Below are 23,757 nucleotides of genomic sequence, written 5' to 3' on the forward strand. Positions count from 1 at the left end.
CACTGCGCCCGATTGCTGAGAAATCCAGCACAGATGCATGTCTGCACCGCCACAGCGCCAAACACCACACCACCGCCACCACCAGCCAGGATGACCGCGGCCACACCACCATCACCCTCGCCGGCCGTGGACCCGCACGGCCCAGATCTGGCCACCCGGAGAAGCCGCCAACAGAGAGTCAGGAGACTCCCCACGACCACCACGCGAGGGGATGCAATACCAAGCAGCCGGAAGGTGCCGCATGCAGGCATGGCCGCCGGCAAGAGCTGCGCCGCGACCCCCCACGCGCTGGCCCAGATCGGACCTGCACCTTCGCCACGCAACCGCAGGCCAACAGCCGCAACCCAGCTCCACCTTGCGGCACGGCCGACGCCCCGAGCCGCCACCTCCGCGCCGAGGGGGAAGCAACCGCCGCCGCCCGCCACCGTGCGGCCAGATCCAGCGCGCCACGACGCCCTCCTCTGACGACGAGAACGGCCGGGAAACAACACATGCGCCCCGCCACCACCTTCTTCGGGGCGCGCGCGGCCTTCGCCGGCGCCCCTCGAGTGGCGGCGAGGCGGGGCGAGGGTGGGAGGAGGAACGCGGCGGCGCGACGGAGGGACCCCCGTGTCGCCAGAGGAGGGGCCCACATGACCTCAGGATTAGAACAACACTTTCGGCGTTATAAACTCTAATGGAGACCCTTCATGCTGTAGTTTAGAGAATAGCTCGACGTTTCTTACTATTAATGCAAGAATGTAATTGTGGACACAACTCTAGACTTGCTAATTGTTTTCGATGGTCTTAATGTCGAACGGTGATCTCTTAGATCAAACAGTAGCTATCTTGGTTCCCCTGTAAAGTGCTGGTTTTTCTTTCTGGAATCCTATTATTGTTGGATACCAATCATGACTTAGAATATTGACCTTCTTCGCCAAGATATGAAGATTCCCTTGAAAAGATTATCCTTTTTCCTTGTAGTAGCTGTGGTGGCACAAGTTAGACAATTGGACCCCGAACGTAAACCATCACACGGAAGGATTATTGTTAATCATGAAGGCACTGCCTTGCTGTCGTGGCGCAGTGGTTGGCTCATGCATCCAATCCAAGCATTATTCTGAACCCTTAAAAGCCAGGCCAGTCTCCACAAATCTCCGGACTAAACTACGTACAACAACGCAGCAAAAGAGTTCAAACAAAAAATACGCAGCAAAAATACATGGGCAAAGCATCGGACTCGCCTGTCTTCCAACAAAAAAGAGAGGGAGAGAAATAGACAAGCAAAAGACCCACGCGTGAATCACTCCACGCTGGCCGTGGGGGCGCATGTGCTGCGGACGGGCCGACTATACGCTGGAGCGTGGCCCGCGCCGTATCTCCAGGGAAAGGTACGAGCGCTCCGGGAGGGAGAGGAGGGACGGCGGAGTGCGGAGCAGCGGACGGTCGAGATCTGCCGCGAGCCGACCGTTTGGGCCCCGTGCTGCTGCGACCGTGCAGGGGTAGTATTGCCATTGCGGGTGGCTCATAGGACCGTGCCCCTTTTGCCGGTACAGATACTGCAGATTCCGCCATGCCGCTCGCCCGCCCGCCCACCGCCGTCCACCACCGTGCCACCGCCAAAAACGGCCTCTACGTCAAGTTTTTACTGGTCTTATAGACGCCCTTATAAAACGGGCCGTGCTACGCGTCCGGCACGGGTCCTTCGGTCGTTTCTCTTTCTTATTTTCTGTAACAAGGGTCTTGTTGCAAAACCTCTGTTATAAACATGACTTTTCTTGCAAAAGCATCGCAGACCTGTTGTTGTATTTCTGTAATAAGATCCTTATTACAAATTTTGCAACAACATCTCTAGCCTTTTCTTTGTATTCCTGCAACAAAACCTTTGTTTCAAAAAATAATAATATAGAAAACATGTTGCAGAAGCTCGTCACGCGTATCGTATTCCTGCAACAAGACATTTGTTGGATTTTGTTTTGCAACAGAAACCATGTTGCAAAAACTCATCGTTGCGTCGTAGTTGCACTAGCTTCGCCGCCGTCATTCGCAACAACATCGTTGTTGCAGAAACTCAGTTGCGGATCTCCTCGAGGGAGTCGGTCGCCCGCGGGAGGTCTCCCCCGATTGTAGCTTTGGGGTGCCATGGCTTGCTGCAAAAAGGGAGTGGGAGGTGTAAGGGCTGCTTGCTGCAAGGGACAAGGAAAAGCCATGGCTGCTTGCTGCCAGGAGCAACAAAACCCCGCTGGCTGCTTGCTTGTAGTGACGTGAGATATTTTTGGGGAGAAGAAGATGCCTTGATTTCTATGGAAGAGATAAAATTGAGAGGAAGATACGAGTCAAGGTGGCACGTGGTAGACGGTAGAGGCGGTCGACGTTCATGTGAGATCCGCCGATGGAAAGGTAGCATTTCCCTTTATAAAACCACCTTTACTGTGAGTATTTTATGGGAACTGTTGGAGTTACTCCGTTGTGCACTTGCCCTAGTGATTTTTCTTTTATAACCCACACTATTGGACATATATTTTTTCTTAAAAAAGGGATAAGGCCGTATATTAAGTGGTTTTCCTACTTACAAAAAAAACGTTGCATTAAAAAAATTAGGGGTGCGGAAATCTTCTTCCTCATGCATATATCGACAATGTAATGTGAGCGTAGATTGATGCTGTTTCTGGGCTTCCATGCCAGTGGAGCAAACTTATTTAAACCGATGAGCTTGTAGAAGCAGCCTCCGAGAAGTCGTCTACGCAAACAAGGAGACGTAGCGATATGTGAAGGAAATCACCGCCATGGAGAAGAAAACACCGAAAAGGGCCTGTAGAAACTCCGAAGACCACGAAAGCTGGTTGAATCTAGATGAACCCACCACAAAATCGACGGATCTCGATACACCCGCAAGAGACACAGCTCCACACGCCCTCCCGTCGATGGTGATGAGCACACCAACGAAACAGGAAAAGGGCAAGAAAGACATTATTCCTACACTGGGATACCATCACCGCCTTGCCGTCTCAAACGAGGCATGAAGACTCCCTAAAGAAAACCTGAGACAAATCACCGTTTCTGATGTACGATAGCTCCGGGTTTGATGTCGAGGTGGCTGCCACCCAGGACCATATATGCACCGACGCCCTCTTCTCTGGTGACCTAGCCAGGCCGAGCAGCCGTTGGAGATTGTCATGCTGGATCACCGACCTCGTCGTTTGGCATCGCATGTTGAAGATCGTACCTCCGTAACTCATCACCATCGCCAACCCACAACAACCCACCAACTCCGCGGCAGGTCCCCTACGAGTAACAACCTCCCTGTTGGCGCCTACGTCGTTTGGCTTTGCTATGCGATGGGGAGGCGACTAGGTGGTGGCTAGGGTTTTAGTCGCTCGCCTCAACCCTCCCGCATGAAGCGTTTCAGTAAATAAGAGGCATTGTGACATGAGTAACCACGAGCCGCATATAACCAACAAAGAGGGTTCTTCCTTGAGATGCTAACACTTTTCTCTGCCGGGAACTACAAATTTTGATATTGTAGAAAGTAGACCACCTCCAACAGACACTAAAATGGGGCAACATGGAATAAAAGTTTACTCAACATTGTATAATGAGACACCAAGGACGTCCTTTTGTGACACTAAAGTACAAGTAATATAGTTGAGCAAACTATAGCATGAACTTTCTAGCAATTCCACACATAAGATTTTACAAGGAAGGTGAAAGACGATATGTTGTATTGATCCTTGGTTTATAAGGGCGTACAATGGTGCTATCTTAGAAGTGGCACGTAGGATAACGTTGAGGTGAAGGAGAAAGAAATCATAAGAAAATGTTTGTCTTCTTTTATTTAAGAGATAATCTCTTAGCACGATACGTCTCACCATGTTTTTAAAAATAGTTAGTTATTGAAGATAAGGCTAAAAGATAACTCATTGCACACATACTTTTATTATCACTTTTAAATACATGTAATGCTTAAGATAAGATTTATCTTATCAACCACTGGACATGTCCTAAGTGCAAAAAGTGTCTACCATTTTCGAGCTGTTAACTTTCGTACGGAACACTATTTTCACATGAAAAAACATGGCGGCTGTCATCGTAGACACTTTATACTAACATATAAACCGAGGAGCAAACAAGTCATGCTTTACACATGAATGTTTACCTAGCGCGGACCGATTTATCTGTGTTCTCACAAGAGTCATGTCTTTTACCAAGAAAAGACAAAGCATCTGAATTTCTTTGCTGCAAAGCAACAGCCTAGAATGGGCAACCCATCTGTCCAACGCAGGACCGTGCTGCTGTCAAGGACAGCACAACACAACACACGAAGGGAAAATGAAGCACGAAATCAGCGCAGGTAAAAAAAACCCAACTTATACCACTTGCTCGGCATATATACTGACAAACAAAAGCAGTCTGCCGTTTGTTAGATCGCAGGCACTAACAAATTGACAAACCCACCAGCGCACTGTGCCATAAATACCCCTCCGCTCCTCTCCCCCGTTTCTCCTCTCCTTCTCTCTCTTCTTCCTCTTCCTCTCCCCTTCACCGGCCTCCTCCTTCCTCCGCTTCCTCCTCACGCCCCCACCCCACCCGCTACCTCGAAAGCCCGAACCCTAAACCCACGCAGAAGCGGCGGCGGCGCGGCCTCCGCCTGTCGCATGCCCGCTGCCTCCTAGCAGCCTGGGCCGCCGGCGATCGCCGGAGTCGGGGAGGGCGGCGAGCTCCCGTGCGTCGGAGAGAGATGGGGGCGGGCGGGAAGGGCTGGCCGGAGACGGCGAGCCGCGGGGTGAGGACGGCCTGGTTCATGGTGGTCATGGTGGCGTCGCTGCTCGTCGCGTCGGCGCCCGTCGTGGTGGCCGCCGGCGACGTGGCCGTCACGCTCTGGCTCGAGGCGCGCCTCGGCTGCCCGCGCTGCCGCGGCCTCCGGGACCACCTCCGGGGGTACGCCTTCCGGAGCTCGCTCGTGGACATACCGCTCCTCTCCGTCCTTCGCTCCTTCGCCATCACCTGTAAGCTGCTCGCATTGCCTCCTTAATGCTGTTTTACTGCGCGAAACGGCGCAGGCGCTAGCAATCCTGGGGAATCTGTGTCTGTCTGGGTCGTGGTTGCTTGCTTCCCCATCCCCCGAGCGTTTTTTCTTTCATTTTCTTTGGACAATGAATGGAGTTTCGTTTGTCCTTGGAGCCTATTTTTGGGACTTTGAGCGCTTCGCTTAGGATTCTCCATATTTTTTGCATTTATGTATGAGGATTTGGTCACCCGAAAGCTACATCTGTGCTTGTCTTCTTTCGCTTGGGGGAGACGATCAAACTTTTAATACTAGTGGACTAGTGGAAGTATAAGTGTCGCCTGTTACTCTTCAATTCTGTACTAGTATACCTATTTATTTAGTAGTTATAAACCGCGTCATTTGCTTAAGTCCACAGCTTGAAACTTGAAAGGCATTTGAAAATTTTAATACAGTCTACACCAGCCATCATCAGATTCCACTAACCTGCTAGTGTACTTGTGCAGGCGTATACCTCGTGTGTGATACTTCTGGTCTCTCTCACGGCCCGTACCTTGGAACCACAACCTTCTGTTCCTTGGCTTCGCTGCTCATCTTGCTCATGAAGGCCTGCGTTTACAGTCCAGCTCAGGACATTGGGCCTGAGCTCTCGCCGTCATTGGCGGACCACAGGCTAAATATGAAGAAGCTATGGGGAATGCCTGCGCTTTTCCTGTCATCCTTGATCTTTGCTCTCGGCCATTTTGTTGTCGCTTACAGAACGAGCTGCAGGGCTCGACGAAAGCTGCTCATCCATCGCATTGACCCTGAATCGGTATGGCCTGTTCGCTTGAATCTCACTGCACATGACGGATTGCTGTTTCTGTTTGGTATTTATATGGCCTTTTCTGCTCCCTTTTCAGATTCTGGCTTACAAGAATGCCTTTCCTGGATGCTACAAGGTTCCTCGGTCGCCCACTCCGCACAGTGCGAAACTTTATTCAAGGAGCGAGAGCGAGACAAAGAGAAAAACTCTTGTGCACGATGACAGGGATATTCCAATCAGTTTTCTTGCTGATAGTGATAGCATGTTCACTGCTTGCCAGGGGATCACTGTACACTACAAAATGTCTGATCCATCAAGTTGCATACCTCCAGCTCCTGAATTGTTTCCAGAAACTAATCATGATGCTGTTTCGTCAAGCATTTCTCCTAGAAGACAGAGGCATGAGAGCCCACCAACAGCTTCCTCGAGTACCCGTCGTCTTTTGCATAGGAGCTTTAGTCATCAGTACCACCAAACATCGTTATATGCACCATTGTTGGTAGAACCGCTGACCTCTCCAACGGTGTCAGATGGCATCCCCTTTCTCAGTCTCGACGACGACAGCTTACAGGTGTGTTCGAGACCTATGGGCTTTGATCTCGAGGCTGGAGAGCACGGGAAATTTGCTGTTGTTTTGGTCCATGGGTTTGGAGGGGGAGTATTTGCATGGAGACATGTTAGTAATTTGCTTGCTCGACAAGTGGGTTGCACTGTGCTGGCCTTTGATCGCCCTGGATGGGGGTTAACATCTCGACCTCGCAGAAAGGACTGGGAAGACAAGAATTTGCCAAACCCGTACGAGCTTGAGTCACAGGTGATCCATCTTACCATCTATTCATAGATTAGGTCATAATCTGTTCTTAGGGTTGCATTATGTCACCTAAACTCCTAATTAAAGTCTAGCAAGTACCAACACCAACAGCATTTACCTCAAAGTTGCAGAGCAAATTTATTAATTTATTTTCACTCAAGTGAAATATTTTTTTAAATACCTCCCCCCACAAAAAATTATGGCTAACTAGGTGAAATGTTGTCTTTTCCAAAATATTCTTTGTGATAGTTAATTTTATAGTAAGTGCTATTGCCTGAATGCTTTTAGTTTCCACCCTCAGAGAGACATTTTATCTTGAGAATATTCTGTGTCATTGAGAGTTTGTCTTGTCACTGCAACTTTAAATAAATTCACTTTGAACTACATAACCTTTTCCTCTGTATTTCAAACAGCGTGATCATGTTTTAAAAACACCATTTTGTATGCCCTTGTGCAGGTTGATCTTCTGATTTCATTTTGCTTAGACATGGGCTTGGGCTCGGTCATTTTAGTTGGTCATGATGATGGCGGCTTGCTGGCACTGAGGACCGCAGAAAAGTTACGTGCTTCTGGAGATTCTAGGAAGGTACAGTATTGTGACTTTTCTTCGTCCATTGTAAATCAGCAACTTATCATAATTTTTGGATGGAAGTTTGTCGTCGTTGTAATGATCATATTAAATTAAATATTCCCCTGTGTGTTCCCAGGTTGAAGTGAAGGGAGTTGTTCTTATAGGCGTAAGCTTATCAAGAGAAGTGATTCCTGCATTTGCTCGTATACTCCTGCATACTCCTCTGAGGAAAAAGCACATGGTGCGCCCACTTCTACGTACTGAAATCACTCAGGTGATCAATCGACGAGCATGGTTTGATGCTACCAAGTTGACAACAGATGTTCTTAATCTTTACAAGGTAAACACTTGCATTAGTTTACATTTACCTTTTAATCTACCATGAAAGTCAAACCCTTGTATATAGAAGAATTACAATTTCAAACACAAATGTTTTTTTAATTCTGCCCACATTTAACTATTAATGACTGGCCTAATGAGCTTCTGCATTCAGGCTCCACTATATGTCGAGGGCTGGGACGAAGCACTCCATGAAGTAGGCCGTCTTTCATTTTCCACCGTCCTATCATCAAAAAGAGCAACGGAACTACTAAGATCGGTGGAAGACCTCCCTGTTTTGGTGGTAGCAGGCTCTGAGGATGCTCTTGTTTCTCTGAAGTCAGCACAAACTATGGCTTCAGAACTTGTAAATTCTGTAAGTTGTCTACCACTTGTCCACTTCATCTTGTGCAGTCAGAGTGGCCTATATTTCTTCCACAATATATGACATAAATTCTGGCTTGATTTGCTGCATATCTAAATAAATCTGTGTTTTGCTTCTTGTTGTTGTGCAGAGGCTAGTAACTATATCAGGATGTGGTCATCTGCCACACGAAGAATGTGCCAATGCATTGCTCTCAGCTCTTTCTCCGTTCATCTCAAAATTGGTATCATCAGATGATTCATTGCAAAGATTGTAGCATACACCTGTCCATCTTCCCTTTTGAATTTTGCTCTCTTCTGTGCCCTCTACATTGAGTAGATGACCTCTAGCTGTTGCGAGTTGGTGTGAGCCCATGTTAGTTGCAAAGTAGTGGAGCCTGACCCAAAATCTCAAGGGTCCTAGAGCTCCCCTAATTTATTTTTTGGTCATATGTATTTCTGTTCCTGATCTGTTCAATTGAGCAAGTTGAATCTGTACAGCCCATGCCTGCAGTGTTCCAGTTCACGTCTACCCCATCTCCAGCTGCTTCATTATCATTGACTAACTCCAGCGGAGCAAAATTTAATTAACAGATAGCTGAACAACAATGTGTTAGTTTTTGCTTCGCTCAAGTTCGAACTCAATTGTGTTTAGAAGCCTTCTCAATTGTGTAACATTTTGAGAATTTTACGTAACTTACGCGCGTAGTTTCTGCCTAGTATTCACACAATGTAGGTTTCCATTGAATATTTGTCCCAATGATGGTTGCAAAGGGGGTACACATGTCAGCGACATGCTGAGGAGATACTATGACCCTGCATTTGAACAGATTCTGGATGGTTTTATTGGCTGTGTCACCTCCGTGGCTTCACATGCCAACATTACTTGACTGAGCTGTGAACTGGTGGTTGGTGAGGCGTGTAAATAAAGATGTCCCAGGATCAGCCAGCCTCACGTGGCTTGTGTTGCAACAGAAATTACTCTCTGAGGCTTTACACCATATATTTAGTGCAATTTAATTTGCACACCGCTGCCTTAGAACAAAAATAAAATAAACATCAACAATTCTCATACAGCTCCTTCTGGCGTGCTATTTGCTGGCAGTCGTTCCCTATCCCAGATACATGAAAGTTCAGAGGCTATCTATCCGAAATTATGAATATGTATATAGGAGTACAAGTTTCAGACTTATCAGACGGCAGACACCAGAGAGTAATAAACCAGCAATACAGTCTCTGTTGTATAGGAAGCACTGAAACCTAGCAGGTTGCTGGCATCATTCCTCAAGTGTCACACAGATTCAAGCGGTCAGCACTAGCAAAGATACGGAATATGAGAGAGATAATAATGACCATAATAAAATGAAGCTAGATAACCTTAATGATTTCTTTGGATAACCTGTGAAAATTCTGCATGCCTAGCAGACAAGAATTTCTATACAATGAAAATTCTGCATGCCCAGCAGACAAGAATTTCTATACAAGGTATACCCTATACCACTTCAAAAAGATTATTAATTTCACCTGCTGGGCATAACCCTATTTCACCATCTTTATCACGGTGGAGACGTGGTGGAGATGAGTCGTGGAGTAGCCATTGGTGATTTCCAGTTATTTTTTCACCATTGGCTTTTTTGTTACAAGCGTGGTTCAACATTCCCCGTTTTACCCAAATTACAGTAAACCGGAAAACGTAATTCTCTGCCTAATTTTTACCTCTTATTTGCGTATCATCTGGTACCCAGTCATCACTGGCGAGAACAAGGTGATCACCATCTCTGATGAGCTCAACCTCGTCAACTTCTGCGCCCTCAATTGTCAGGACCTTAGTGGGCATCATGTCAAACTTCTTCGCACCTAGTTGAAGAAGCTCCTTTATCGACCCCGGCAAGATCACAAGCTTCCCAGCAGTGTTCCCCATCTCGGGGCAGCTGATTGTCACCCTGATGAGTGGGTTGTGATGGGCCTGAGGATAAGTCGGACCGCCTGTTGCCGCAAGACCTCTTGAGAGCAGATGGTCAGTCTCCCGGCGCGGATGAGCCGAAGAGATGACACCAAAAAGAGAGTTGTGGAAGCTGACTTTCCTTCTTTGCGGAAGAACTTTGCTGGGTTGCTGCTCAACATCTTCATGGATCACTTTTTGCATCGAGGGATCACTGCTGAACCTGCCTAGCAACATAGGTGTCACCCTACCATTTGATGTGTACTTCCTTGGTGCTATCACTGATCTAAACAGGTTTTGTATTTCTTCATGGCCTTGTTGCTCAGCTAGAGCCCTTGGGGTCCAGCCGTTGCTGTCCTGCTTGTCGATGTCCGCTCCGTGTCTCAGTAACAACTCAACCATCTCAACGTTCCCGTCACAGACAGCACGGTGCAGCGGAATGTTTCCGTCTTTGGATGGCCTGTTTACATCGATGACATGCTTGAGTATCTGCTTGAGCAGTTCTATATTGTTTTGCTCGACTGCGGTGCAAGCATATAAGCTCGTATCCCCAGATGATAGTTCTGCACCGCCCTTGACTAACAGCTGCACAACCGTATCATGCTTCGCATACACAGCCTCCCATAGCGGAACCTTTCCTTCCGAATCTGGATATTGGAATAATTAAAGGTATAGTTAGCTAAGGGTATGATCGAACCTTAAAAACTCTTCGGGACTGGTATCCAGAATTAATAAGGCACTCTTGTACTAGCGAAGAATAATTTTTTTCCTTAAGTGATAAATGCTAATAAATTTCAGAGGAATTATGCAGATGATAGTTTTGCTTCATTATGATGATATATTTATATATATACAACAAGGGACTATCATGATTAGGCATACCCCTGGCATTTGGATCAGCTCCATATTCTAATAGAAGCTTGACACATTGCTCATTTCCTTTGGAAGCAGCTATGTGCTGTTGATCATAAAAATGAACCCTGTCACTTTCCTGCTTAACAAAAATCTTACAGAATAAAGAATACAGACGAGCATACTAACCAGTGCCGTACGCCCATCTTGATCTGACTCATTTGGATCCAAATTACGCTTAAGTAGTTGATGCAACAAATGGTCGTCTCCTCTAGTCACTGCAAAGCAGAGTGTAATTGGCAAATCCAGACGGCCTCGAGCTAGCATGCTCTCGATCTCCTTCAGAACACCCACCATTACGCCGTCTGTCTGCTCTTTTAGTAACTGCACCAAAAAGGGGATCTTAATAAGTCCTAGAACAATCCTTGATGGTATTACAGTTGTTCATAAGCAAACAACATTTGTAAAGCATTGTTATCGTTGTTGGTTATGGCTGGGAGCATCAGAGGAAATTAACCCGAGATAGACCCCATAATGCAACTTAAGGATCTTAGGTGAGCTAGCGATAATTTGGGGACTGAAGTTTCAATTTCACATATTGTTGATGCAGGTTCTAGTAGCGTTGCTCACGATCAGAAACATCTAACAGAGTCCATAATGTGCAATTTTGATAAGAGAGAAGATGAGTGTGAAGAGTAATATGGACAGTAAACCTGAATAAGGTTGTTCATTATGATAGTTCCATCTCCAACATTGGATTGAACAATGCTGAGAAAGGCCGTACGATTCATCCGTAGAAGCTGACATAAGGATCTTGTCCGGACTGTGAATAGTTGAGGCCTATAGCAAAGAACCCCAATTTCTCCAATAACCTCTCCTGACTTGGCCACTCCAACCACCTGGAGATTACCAAATACCAGCATATCATTTTAAGGGCCATTTGAGGCGTAAATTTACTTCAAGTTAAGCACCAAAGCAACAAAGGACTTTACCTGTTCTGCACCATGCTCCGCACCATTTGGAACCTCTACTAATTCCTGAAAAAGCGACATGTTTATTGATTGTTAAAATGACATATACACTTTTTTTTGGGTGTAATAAAACTACTATCAGTATAACTACCTTTTTTATCTGTACTCTTCTCATACATAACTATATCGACTACTCCCTCCGATCCATAATAAGTGTCGTGGTTTTAGTTCACTTATTATGCATCGGAGGGAGTAGGAAATAGAAAGGATATATCCTTACCACACTACCAGAAACTAAAATGTAGAAGTCAGTGGGTGCTTCATTCTGCAAAATGACGTCCTCCCTAGGTGGAAAATATTCGGCTTTCATCTCCGAAACCTTCAAAAGGAACCATGCAAAATGACAGCATAAGCAAAAGTTCAGGGAGTAACTACGTAAAGGAAAGAGTAAAGAATTACCATGGCCTCACCAGTTGAAAAATCAGATCATTAGATACTCCTTGAAACAAGTAAATGTTTTGAACCAGATTGAGAAACAGATATTGTGAAATGCTAGATCTAATAGCCTTAGGCAGCGCATCAAGTGTCTCTTGTTGTTGAAGACCTTCAGAATCTGTCCTGAACTTTAAGCTAAGATGTGATATCATCTGATCTTGCAACCGAGGTGGTAGCTGATTCCTAAGTGCAAAGCTGGTTGCTGCTTGAATTGTATCCCGCTTTAGTCGAAAAGAGAAAAAGAAAAAAGATCTCAGAGTCGAGTATTAAAATAATTATCCAACGTATATATCAACCAAAGGTTAGTCAAAGTCAAACGAAACTCACATATTTTCGAGTACGGCTGGTGCCATGGACAACCAAGTTGGTCATGTTGCCAATCAAATAAGCAGTCAGTCCAAGGTTAAAGAACATGTAGAAAATGTTGAAAATCATCTCCCTTATATTCTCCGCATGATAATCCCCATAACCCACAGTGGTAAGTGTGGTGATTGACCAATATACTGATGTTACGTAGCGAATCCACAAGCCCTTGGAATGAAAATCTGGCATGGTATTGCCAATCCATGTTTCCTTTGGGTCCGGGTACCTATCAGCAAGGAGATAGTAGAAGCATGCTGCACAGTGCACGGCAAAAAGTGTGACCTACAAGATAAAATGTAAGGAAATATGATATCATCATTCATCCAGAATATTGAAGTTACAGGAGAATACTCAAATGTTGAAACCACTTACACAAATGAGCTTTGCACATCGAACCCAGAAGTAATTGAAGTGTCTATCCTTCTCCAATCTAGTAAATGAAGAAACAGAGGTTAAACATGGTACGAAAGCATGCAATAGGTCAATCAACAAGTTTTAACAGTACACGTTCAGACTTAGATACTAGTTCAGGACCTCAGAACAGCAAACAAAACATAATTTTGTAAATTCATTCATTACCGCAAACGTACCTAGCAAAGAGAGAGCTGACTCTCCGGAGACGCCATAGACGAAGCATGTTGAAGAATCCATATGATCTGAGCTTTGAAGGTAGCATCCTGCGAGCAATTTCTGATGGGATGGTGGAGGCAACGTCAAGAACCAACCAGCTGGTAGCATAACGCCAAGCAATCCTCTTTGGATCATCTTCCAGCAAATAGGTCAGTCTGTCCAAGTAAGCTACAAAGAAGGTCAGGATGATGTCAACTGCGAAGATTGCATTCACGGCATTATCCGTCGCAGCTAGGCCTCCCGTAGGAATCCGAATGAAGCCAAATTCGAATGGGGAGACCCACGCAGAGTAGACCACGAGAACTATGAGGAAAGTCTCCCACAATCTGCATAATGTTAATACAAGATATCAGAATTTGTTCTTGCAACTACTGTAAAAATGTCTTATTTCTCTACAATAGAGACCAAATGAGCCCACTTAGAAGTTTAAATATATTTATTATTTATGTCGAGTTTGTTTAGCATTATTGCATACTACTTGGCTTTCACACGGCAGCTCAAAAGTTGGCACATATGGTACCAAGCACCTGGGTTCGAATCCACCTTTGCTCTTATCGAAAACTCGGGGTGAGAGTCTAGATGTACCACACTAAAGTACCCACTAATAATTATAAAAAAAGAGACACCTGAGAGAAAAGAAAGACTGATGATTCATGTAAAGACAAATATCACATGGAACGTCTTGTATATATGCCTTTTTTCTATAATGCGTTGGCAGTGCCTACCCTTTTTCACCACGAAAAATCACATGGAAAACACCCTTTCACGAAACATCATGAAACCATGTGAAGAGGTTTTATTGAACTCCAGAAGAAATATTAAATGTACGGGACGTGATATTGAATTAAGTACCAAATTTAGAGCTCAAACTTAATGAAGCTGGGAAGATATTATCATACTGATAAACATCCAAATGAATAGCGATGACCGGTAAACAGCAATTTGAAATTTGCATACTATATCTTCACATTAGAATTTTACATGGACCCAGAATATCACATACAAATGTAAATATTGTTTTGAGAATTTTACATTTGTACGTGCAGTTTCCACCCTGCACGGGCATGTAACGGGACACGTTTTTGTGCATATTAGCAAAATAAAATTAAGAACATTTAACCTTCACAAAAACAAGAGCAATTTGTGGGCGTTTCCTGCTGCTTTCCTTTGCTCTGTTTTGTTTTCGGTTGCTTTGTTTTCCTTTCTATTTTTGGCTGCTTGGCCTTGTGCATGCTTCACACCTTCTTGTTGTCTCTTCTAATACAAAACGAGACGTGTTTTGGTGAGAGAATTTCTAGCTTTTACCCCTAGTTATTGCAGTCTCACAGAGTATCAAATAGTTGTTTGATTGTCTTTTTTTTGCTCCTTTTACCTCGCAGTCGTGCCTTATTCATGGTTAAACCCCATTGTGAAATTTTTGGCCAACCTGACATCTGAACCCACATGTAAGACCAATGTGGCAACTGACACGGACTTCACATCCCAAAATATTGGGAAACACTTGTAGGAAGTCTCTAAAATCTAGGGAAATAAATCACATTTCACTAATTTTAACTCCAATTTTGGTTGCAGCCATTCTGTTTTTTTAAGTATATTTATAATCTAAATTTAAGGTATTTTTTCCATTTGTTTGGAATTTGAAAGTGAGTTTATACTCGGAACAAGTACCACATAATATGAAGTTAAGATGAGTGATATACTATTTTTCAAATTTTTGGAGAACTTCTATAATTAATTTTTAATACTTGGTGACATGGCATCCATGTAGCCTTCGAGTGAGGGCTGCCTATGATGACATGTGGGGTCGTCCTATCAGGCCGAGGATAACTTGTTAAATGGGATACATCTGTATCTGTACCAATATATAAAGTATCACTAGGGTGGAATCTAAATAATCTTGACCATTCACTTCAGTCTGATCGTACAGTCTACAAATTAAGTTGGACCAATGGAAATTACTCCATACCTTATAACTTATTTGTTAAATTTGTGGCTAATTATAATCATAATTCATAACTGCAATTTTTTTTCATATTGGTCAAGACGTGCCTTGCGTGTACACAATCACTAGTCCTGGATTAAGCACAGGTTCATGTCGAAAAGGGGAAATCTTGTCAAATTGGGTAACAGTTAACGCTGTGTGAGAATTAGGGAGTTAAAAATTCAGACACGCAAGAAATAAATATAGCCATAATAACAATTCAAGCCTGCAAAACTTAGTAAATGATGCAAAGGGCAGTAAACCACTGACCGTAACAAAAGCCGTAAATAAGTAATTAATAATGAAGAAAAGTTTTCGATGTGAATTCCGTGAATGAATCCTTTATTTGGGGAAGGAAGCACTGAAAAAAGAAGGGCAAAACGAGAGCGGGAGAAATGTTGGCATCAAAATCACGATTTCCTTGTCTGTGTTAGAAAAAGCAAGGACTAAAGCAGTCGTAAAGAGACCAGAGCCGTCCAAAGTAGGAAACAAAAAATAAATCAGAGAGCCAGAGAGGACGACTACTCTGTCTATAAACGCACAAACAAATCAATTATTCAGTTGAAGTCAAATCTAGAGAACATAAAGAAATCGAAGCGTTGGTATTCTTATTTTTAAATCCAACGAAGCTTTGAATCCTGTGTTCCACAAAATAACAACAGATAAGAGGCTCTGAAGATGTGATCCAAGAAGAAGAAGAACTTAGAGCATAGCAAATTATAACTTGACTCAGGCAAAGTACTAAAAAGGGAAGAGCACACATAATTAAACTGAGAAATTCACAGCCTGCGTGATAATATGATGTTAAAGCTAGCAACAAATATAGTAGTAAGAAAAAAAAAGGACAAAAATTGCGAAGCCTCTACTTGACAATAGCAGCTACCATTCATCAATCAATCCGTTAAAGTATAGCTGACATAGCTAAGTAGCTAAGGATGAAGGAGCCGAAGCGGAAACGACCAATGCGCAAGAGGACAAATTTTGAAACCAAGCGCTGCGGAGAGATAGAGAGATGGCGTGGCGACAGAAAGAGGAGCCGAGTAACACTGACGAGGAAGGGAAATTGTGGAGAGCAACGAGGAGGCGGCGTGTCGTTGTTACCTGTATCGGCGGTCGTAGGGCGAGATGATGAAGCGGCGAAGCTTGACGCGGCGGTTGCTCCGCGCGCCGAGGGACGGCAGGATGCCGCTGGAGAGGCTGTAGTGGCTGCCGTCCCGCGACATCTCCCTCTCGAGCGCGTGCGCGTCCCCGACGACGCCGCTGCCGCCCTCGCCCCACGGCCCGCACGCTCGCATCCTGGCGGCCCCGGACCTCGACGACATTGCGGCGCCTAGCTCGCTCACTCACCGGACCCCGCCGCCGGGCCGGGCGGGTTTAACGGACGGAGGGCCACGGAATCTTGCGGCGCGGCGCGTAGTTGTTAAAAAAGTCTGGGTCGGACTCGGATTCTTTCCCTACTTGCGTTGCTGGTTTGGGTTTGTTTTCTTGGGAAGAGCAGCGCGGGAGATGTTGGGAGTGGCGTGCCGCGGGCGGCGACGGCCCTGGCTCTGGCTGTGGCTGGGCAGAGGCGAGCGGAGGGATGGAGGGAGACGACTCCAGGTCCGGGGGCAGTTGGACTTGCGATCACGCGCGCCCCGAAGGTGGGTTTTATGGAGAACGCGCCTCCGCGGGTCGGATTCTGGGCTGCGGCCTGCGGGTCCGGCGGGGACAGTTTCTTTTTTCTTTAAAAAAAGTACGGTGGCGTGCCTAGGTCTTAGTTGACTGAGATTTAAAGTCTTAGTCAGGTGACATAATATGCTAGAGAGAAAAAGAAAAACTAAAAAAATAATTTTGAACAGATTTCAATGTAAAATCTCATAGATATAGTATCGACTGAAACTTAATGAAGTCCTATTCAACTGAGATTTAACAAGCAAAATAATAAGTGCCGTAAAGATTAAAGTACAGGTCATGTAAACATCGATATGACAAAATTAAAAAGACAACATAACGTTTCTGAACTTGGCACCAACTCCCGTCGCCTGCCTCCGGCAGCACAACAGCAGTCACACCGAAGGAAAAAAAATAACGGATCACCTCCTCACCCGAGCTCGATGTGGGTCCATTATTGACATGTAGCTTTACGGACCTCTAAAGTGGTTTATCAAAAGTGATGCCATTACCGCTAAACGAATCAGACCAGGACAACACCCCTGACACGTCATTGAACTCCAGATTTGGCACCCCACGACGATTAGGACGCCGAAGGCGGAAACCGTACTTGCCATTCATCAACCACGAACCCAGCACACGTTCCGTCTTTCAGATGTAGTAGATGTTGGGGAACGTTGCAGAAAACAAAAAAATTTCCTACTCGTTTCACCAAGATCATCTAGGAGTTCATCTAGCAACGAGTGATTAGATGCATCTACATACCTTTGTAGATCGCGAGCGGAAGCGTTCAAAAGAACGGTGATGATGTAGTCGTACTCGACGTGATCCAAATCACCGATGACCAGCGCCGAACGGACGGCACCTCCGCGTTCAACACACGTACGGAACAGCCACGTCTCCTCCTTCTTGATCCAGCAAGGGAGGGAGGAGAGGTTGAGGGAGATGGCACCAGCAGCAGCACGACGGCGTGGTGTTGATGGAGCTGCAGTACTCCGGCAGAGCTTCGCTAAGCACTATGGAGGTGGAGGAGGTGTTGGGGAGGGAGAAGGAGGCAACCAAAGGCCGAGGCGTTCAGGTATGAAGTCCCTCCTCTCCCCCCACTATATATAGGGGTGCCAAGGGGGGGTGGCCGGCCCTAGGAGATCCAATCTCCTAGGGGGTGCGGCGGCCTAGGGGGGTTTCCCTCCCCCCCAAGGCACCTAGGAGGTGCCTTACCCTCCTAGGACTCTTCCCCCCTAAAACCCTAGGCGCATGGGCCTATGTGGGGCTGGTTCCCTTGGCCCATTAGGCCAAGGCGCACCCCCTTACAGCCCATGTGGCCCCCCGGGACAGGTGGACCCACCCGGTGGACCCCCGGGACCCTTCCGGTGGTCCCGGTACAATACCGATAACCCCGAAACTTGTCCCGATGCCCGAAACAGGACTTCCCATATATAAATCTTTACCTCCGGACCATTCCGGAACTCCTCGTGACGTCCGGGATCTCATCCGGGACTCTGAACAACATTCGGGTTACTGCATATACATATCCCTACAACCCTAGCGTAACCGAACCTTAAGTGTGTAGACCCTACGGGTTCGGGAGACAAGCAGACATGACCGAGACGACTCTCCGGTCAATAACCAACAGCGGGATCTGGATACCCATGTTGGCTCCCACATGCTCCACGATGATCTCATCGGATGAACCACGATGTCGAGGATTCAATCAACCCCGTACACTATTCCCTTTGTCCATCGATATGTTACTTGCCCGAGATTCGATCGTCGGTATCCCAATACCTCGTTCAATCTCGTTACCGGCAAGTCACTTTACTCGTACCGTAATGCATGATCCCGTGACCAGACACTTGGTCAGTCTGAGCTCATTATGATGATGCATTACCGAGTGGGCCCAGTGATACCTCTCCGTCATACGGAGTGACAAATCCCAGTCTTGATCCATGTCACCCAACAGACACTTTCGGAGATACCCGTAGTCTACCTTTATAGTCACCCAGTTACGTTGTGACGTTTGGCATACCCAAAGCACTCCTACGGTATCCGGGAGTTACACGATCTCATGGTCTAAGGAAAAGATACTTTGACATTGCAAAACTCTAGCAAACGAACTATACGATCTTGTGCTATGTTTAGGATTGGGTCTTGTCCATCACATCATTCTCCTAATGATGTGATCTCGTTATCAATGACATCCAGTGTCCATAGTCAGGAAATCATGACTATCTGTTGATCAACGAGCTAGTCAACTAGAGGCTCACTAGGGACATGTTGATGTCTGTTATTCACACATGTATTACGATTTCCAGATAACACAATTATAGCATGAATAAAGACAATTATCATGAACAAGGAAATATAATAATAATGCTTTTATTATTGCCTCTAGGGCATATTTCCAACAGTCTCCCACTTGTACTAGAGTCAATAATCTAGTTACATTGCGATGAATCGAACACCCATGGAATTCTGGTGTTGATCATGTTTTGCTCTAGGGAGAGGTTTAGTCAACGGATCTGCTACATTCAGGTCCGTATGTACTTTACAAATCTCTATGTCTCCATCTTGAACATTTTCACGAATGGAGTTGAAGCGACGCTTGATGTGCCTTGTCTTCTTGTGAAACCTGGGCTCCTTGGCAAGTGCAATAGCTCCAGTGTTGTCACAGAAGAGCTTGATCGGCCCCGACGCATTGGGTATGACTCCTAGGTCGGTGATGAACTCCTTCACCCATATTGCTTCATGTGCTGCCTCCGAGGCTGCCATGTACTCCGCTTCACATGTAGATCCCGCCACGACGCTTTGCTTGCAACTGCACCAGCTCACTGCCCCACCATTCAAAATATACACGTATCCGGTTTGTGACTTAGAGTCATCCAGATCTGTGTCGAAGCTAGCATCGACGTAACCCTTTACGACGAGCTCTTCGTCACCTCCATAAACGAGAAACATTTCCTTAGTCCTTTTCAGGTACTTCAGGATATTCTTGACCGCTGTCCAGTGTTCCTTGCCGGGATTACTTTGGTACCTTCCTACCAAACTTACGGCAAGGTTTACATCAGGTCTGGTACACAGCATGGCATACATAATAGAACCTATGGCTGAGGCATAGGGGATGACGCTCATCTCTTCTATATCTTCTCCCGTGGTTGGACATTGAGCTGAGCTCAATTTCACACCTTGCAACACAGGCAAGAACCCCTTCTTGGATTGATCCATATTGAACTTCTTCAATATCTTATCAAGGTATGTGCTTTGTGAAAGACCTATGAGGCGTCTTGATCTATCTCTATAGATTTTGATGCCTAATATATAAGCAGCTTCTCCAAGGTCCTTCATTGAAAAACTTTTATTCAAGTAGGCCTTGATGCTGTCCAAGAGTTCTATATCATTTCCCATCAAAAGTATGTCATCTACATATAATATGAGAAATGCTACAGAGCTCCCACTCACTTTCTTGTAAACGCAGGCTTCTCCATAAGTCTGTGTAAACCCAAACGCTTTGATCATCTCATCAAAGCGAATGTTCCAACTCCGAGATGCTTGCACCAGCCCATAAATCGAGCGTTGGAGCTTGCACACTTTGTCAGCATTCTTAGGATCGACAAAACCTTCCGGCTGCATCATATACAATTCTTCCTTAAGGAAACCATTAAGGAATGCCGTTTTGACGTCCATTAGCCATATTTCGTATTCATAGAATGCGGCAATTGCTAACATGATTCGGACGGACTTCAGCTTCGCTACCGGTGAGAAAGTCTCATCGTAGTCAACCCCTTGAACTTGTCGATAACCCTTAGCGACAAGCCGAGCTTTATAGATGGTCACATTACCATCCGCGTCTGTCTTCCTCTTAAAGATCCATTTATTTTCTATGGCTCGCCGCTCAACGGGCAAGTCAGTCAAAGTCCATACTTTGTTTTCATACATGGATCCTATCTCAGATTTCATGGCTTCCAGCCATTTGTCGGAATCTGGTCCCGCCATCGCTTCCTCATAGTTCGAAGGTTCACCGTTGTCTAACAACATGATTTCCAAGACAGGGTTGCCGTACCACTCTGGTGCGGAACGTGTCCTTGTGGACCTTCGGATTTCAGTAGGGGCTTGATCAGAAGTATCTTGATCATTAACTTCCTCTCTAGTCGGTGCAGGCACCTCAGGAACATTTTCTTGAGTTGCGCCATTTTCCGGTTCAAGAGGTAATACTTCATCAAGCTCTACTTTCCTCCCACTTACTTCTTTCGAGAGAAACTCTTTCTCCAGAAAGGACCCATTCTTGGCAAAAAAGATCTTGCCTTCGGATCTGAGGTAGAAGGTGTACCCAATAGTTTCTTTTGGGTACCCTATGAAGACGCATTTTTTCCGATTTGGGTTCGAGCTTTTCAGGTTGAAGTTTCTTGACATAAGCATCACATTCCCAAACTTTTAGAAACGACAGCTTAGGTTTCTTCCCAAACCATAATTCATACGGTGTCGTCTCAACGGATTTCGACGGAGCCCTATTTAAAGTGAATGCGGCAGTCTCTAAAGCATAGCCCCAAAAAGAAAGCGGTAAATCGGTAAGAGACATCATAGATCGCACCATATCTAACAGAGTGCGATTATGACGTTCGGACACACCATTACGCTGAGGTGTTCCAGGCGGCGTGAGTTGTGAAACTATTCCACATTTTCTTAAGTGTGCCCCAAACTCGTGACTCAAGTATTCTCCTCCACGATCTGATCGTAGAAACTTGATTTTCCTGTCACGTTGATTTTCAACCTCACTCTGAAATTCCTTGAACTTTTCAAAGGTTTCAGACTTGTGTTTCATTAAGTAGATATACCCATACCTACTTAAATCATCAGTGAGGGTGAGAACATAACGATAGCCACCGCGAGCCTCAACACTCATCGGACCGCACACATCAGTATGTATGATTTCCAATAAGTTGGTTGCTCGCTCCATTGTTCCTGAGAACGGAGTCTTGGTCATTTTACCCATAAGGCATGGTTCGCACGTGTCAAATGATTCATAATCAAGAGACTCTAAAAGTCCATCAGCATGGAGCTTCTTCATGCGTTTAACACCTATGTGACCAAGGTGGCAGTGCCACAAGTATGTGGGACTATCATTATCAACCTTACTTCTTTTGGTACTCACATTATGAATATGTGTAGCATCACGTTCGAGATTCATAAGGAATAAACCATTCACCATAGGAGCATGACCATAAAACATATCTCTCATAAAAATGGAACAACCATTATTCTCAGATTTAAAAGAGTAGCCATCTCGAATTAAACGAGATCCCGATACAATGTTCATGCTCAAAGCTGGCACTAAATAACAATTATTAAGGTTTAAAACTAATCCCGAAGGGAGATGCAGAGGTAGCGTGCCGACGGCGATCACATTGACCTTGGAACCATTCCCGACGCGCATCGTCACCTCGTCCTTTGCCAGTTTCCGCTTATTCCGCAGCCCCTGCTTTGAGTTACAAATGTGAGCAACTGCACCGGTATCAAATACCCAGGAGCTACTACGGGCACTAGTAAGGTACGCATCAATTACATGTATATCACATATACCTTTTGTTTTGCCGGCCTTCTTATCCGCTAAGTACTTAGGGCAGTTCCGCTTCCAGTGACTGCTTCCCTTGCAATAAAAGCACTCAGTCTCGGGCTTGGGTCCATTCTTTGGCTTCTTCCCAGCAGCTTGCTTGCCGGGCGCGGCAACCTCCTTGCCGTCCTTCTTGAAGTTCTTTTTACCCTTGCCTTTCTTGAACTTAGTGGTTTTATTGACCATCAACACTTGATGTTCCTTTCTGACTTCTACCTCTGCTGATTTCAGCATAGCAAATACTTCAGGAATGGTCTTTTCCATCCCCTGCATATTGAAGTTCATCACAAAGCTCTTGTAGCTTGGTGGAAGCGACTGGAGGATTCTGTCAATGACCGCATCATCCGGGAGATTAACTCCCAGCTGAGTCAAGCGGTTATGCAACCCAGACATAGTGAGTATGTGCTCACTGACAGAACTGTTTTCCTCCATCTTACAGCTAAAGAATTTGTCGAAGACTTCATATCTCTCGACCTGGGCATGAGCTTGGAAAACCATTTTCAGCTCTTCGAACATCTCATATGCTCCATGTCTCTCAAAACGCTTTTGGAGCCCCGGCTCTAGGCTGTAAAGCATGCCGCACTGAACGAGGGAGTAGTCATCGAAACGTGCCTGCCAAGCGTTCATAACGTCTTGTTCCGTAGGGAGAACGGGTGCGTCACCAAGCGGTGCTTGTAGGACATAATCTTTCTTGGCAGCTATGAGGATGATCCTCAGGTTCCGGACCCAGTCCGTATAGTTGCTGCCATCGTCTTTCAGCTTAGTTTTCTCTAGGAACGCGTTGAAGTTGAGGACTACGTTGGCCATTTGATCTACAAGACATATTGCAAAGATTTTAGACTAAGTTCATGATAATTAAGTTCAACTAATCAAATTATTAGTGAACTCCCACTTAGATTAGACATCCCTCTGGTCATCTAAGTATTACATGATCCGAGTTAAACTAGACCGTGTCCGATCATCACGTGAGACGGACTAGTCAACATCGGTGAACATCTTCATGTTGATCGTATCTTCTATACGACTCATGCTCGACCTTTCGGTCTTCTGTGTTCCGAGGCCATGTCTATACATGCTAGGCTCATCAAGTCAACCTAAGTGTTTGCATGTGTAAATCTGTCTTACACCCGTTGTATGTGAACGTCTGAATAAAACACCCGATCATCACGTGGTGTTTTGAAACAGCGAACTGTCGCAACGGTGCACAGTTAGGGGGAACACTTCTTGAAATTATTGTGAGGGATCATCTTATTTACTACCGTCGTTCTAAGTAAACAAGATGCAAAACATGATAAACATCACATGCAATCAAATAATAAACGTGACATGATATGGCCAATATCACATAGCTCCTTTGATCTCCATCTTGGGGCTCCATGATCATCTGGTCACCGGCTTGACACCATGATCTCCATC

General features: G+C 45.4%; 2 protein-coding genes across 2 annotated transcripts; one reads left to right on the forward strand and one right to left on the reverse strand.

Moving 5' to 3' along the window:
• Positions 1 to 4,457: 4,457 nt before the first annotated feature.
• Positions 4,458 to 8,357, forward strand: LOC123061598 (uncharacterized). Its single transcript, XM_044484763.1, has 7 exons — positions 4,458 to 4,985; positions 5,491 to 5,798; positions 5,887 to 6,603; positions 7,058 to 7,186; positions 7,308 to 7,511; positions 7,665 to 7,865; positions 8,005 to 8,357. The coding sequence occupies exons 1-7, from the start codon at positions 4,718 to 4,720 to the stop codon at positions 8,128 to 8,130; spliced, it is 1,953 nt and encodes a 650-aa protein (XP_044340698.1). The 5' UTR covers positions 4,458 to 4,717; the 3' UTR covers positions 8,131 to 8,357.
• Positions 8,358 to 8,855: 498 nt separating this feature from the next.
• LOC542848 (potassium channel AKT1) lies at positions 8,856 to 16,692 on the reverse strand. The gene is made up of 11 exons (XM_044484762.1): positions 16,188 to 16,692; positions 13,066 to 13,431; positions 12,848 to 12,905; positions 12,440 to 12,757; positions 12,088 to 12,333; positions 11,898 to 11,996; positions 11,639 to 11,683; positions 11,360 to 11,545; positions 10,836 to 11,030; positions 10,677 to 10,752; positions 8,856 to 10,441 (listed from the first exon to the last, which is right to left on the reverse strand). Exons 1-11 carry the CDS (start codon positions 16,406 to 16,408, stop codon positions 9,558 to 9,560), a joined length of 2,694 nt encoding a protein of 897 aa, XP_044340697.1. The 5' UTR covers positions 16,409 to 16,692; the 3' UTR covers positions 8,856 to 9,557.
• Between the last annotated feature and the right edge of the window lie 7,065 nt (positions 16,693 to 23,757).

Source organism: Triticum aestivum, chromosome 3A (assembly GCF_018294505.1).
Source record: "Triticum aestivum cultivar Chinese Spring chromosome 3A, IWGSC CS RefSeq v2.1, whole genome shotgun sequence".
Taxonomy (NCBI): Eukaryota; Viridiplantae; Streptophyta; class Magnoliopsida; order Poales; family Poaceae; genus Triticum; species Triticum aestivum.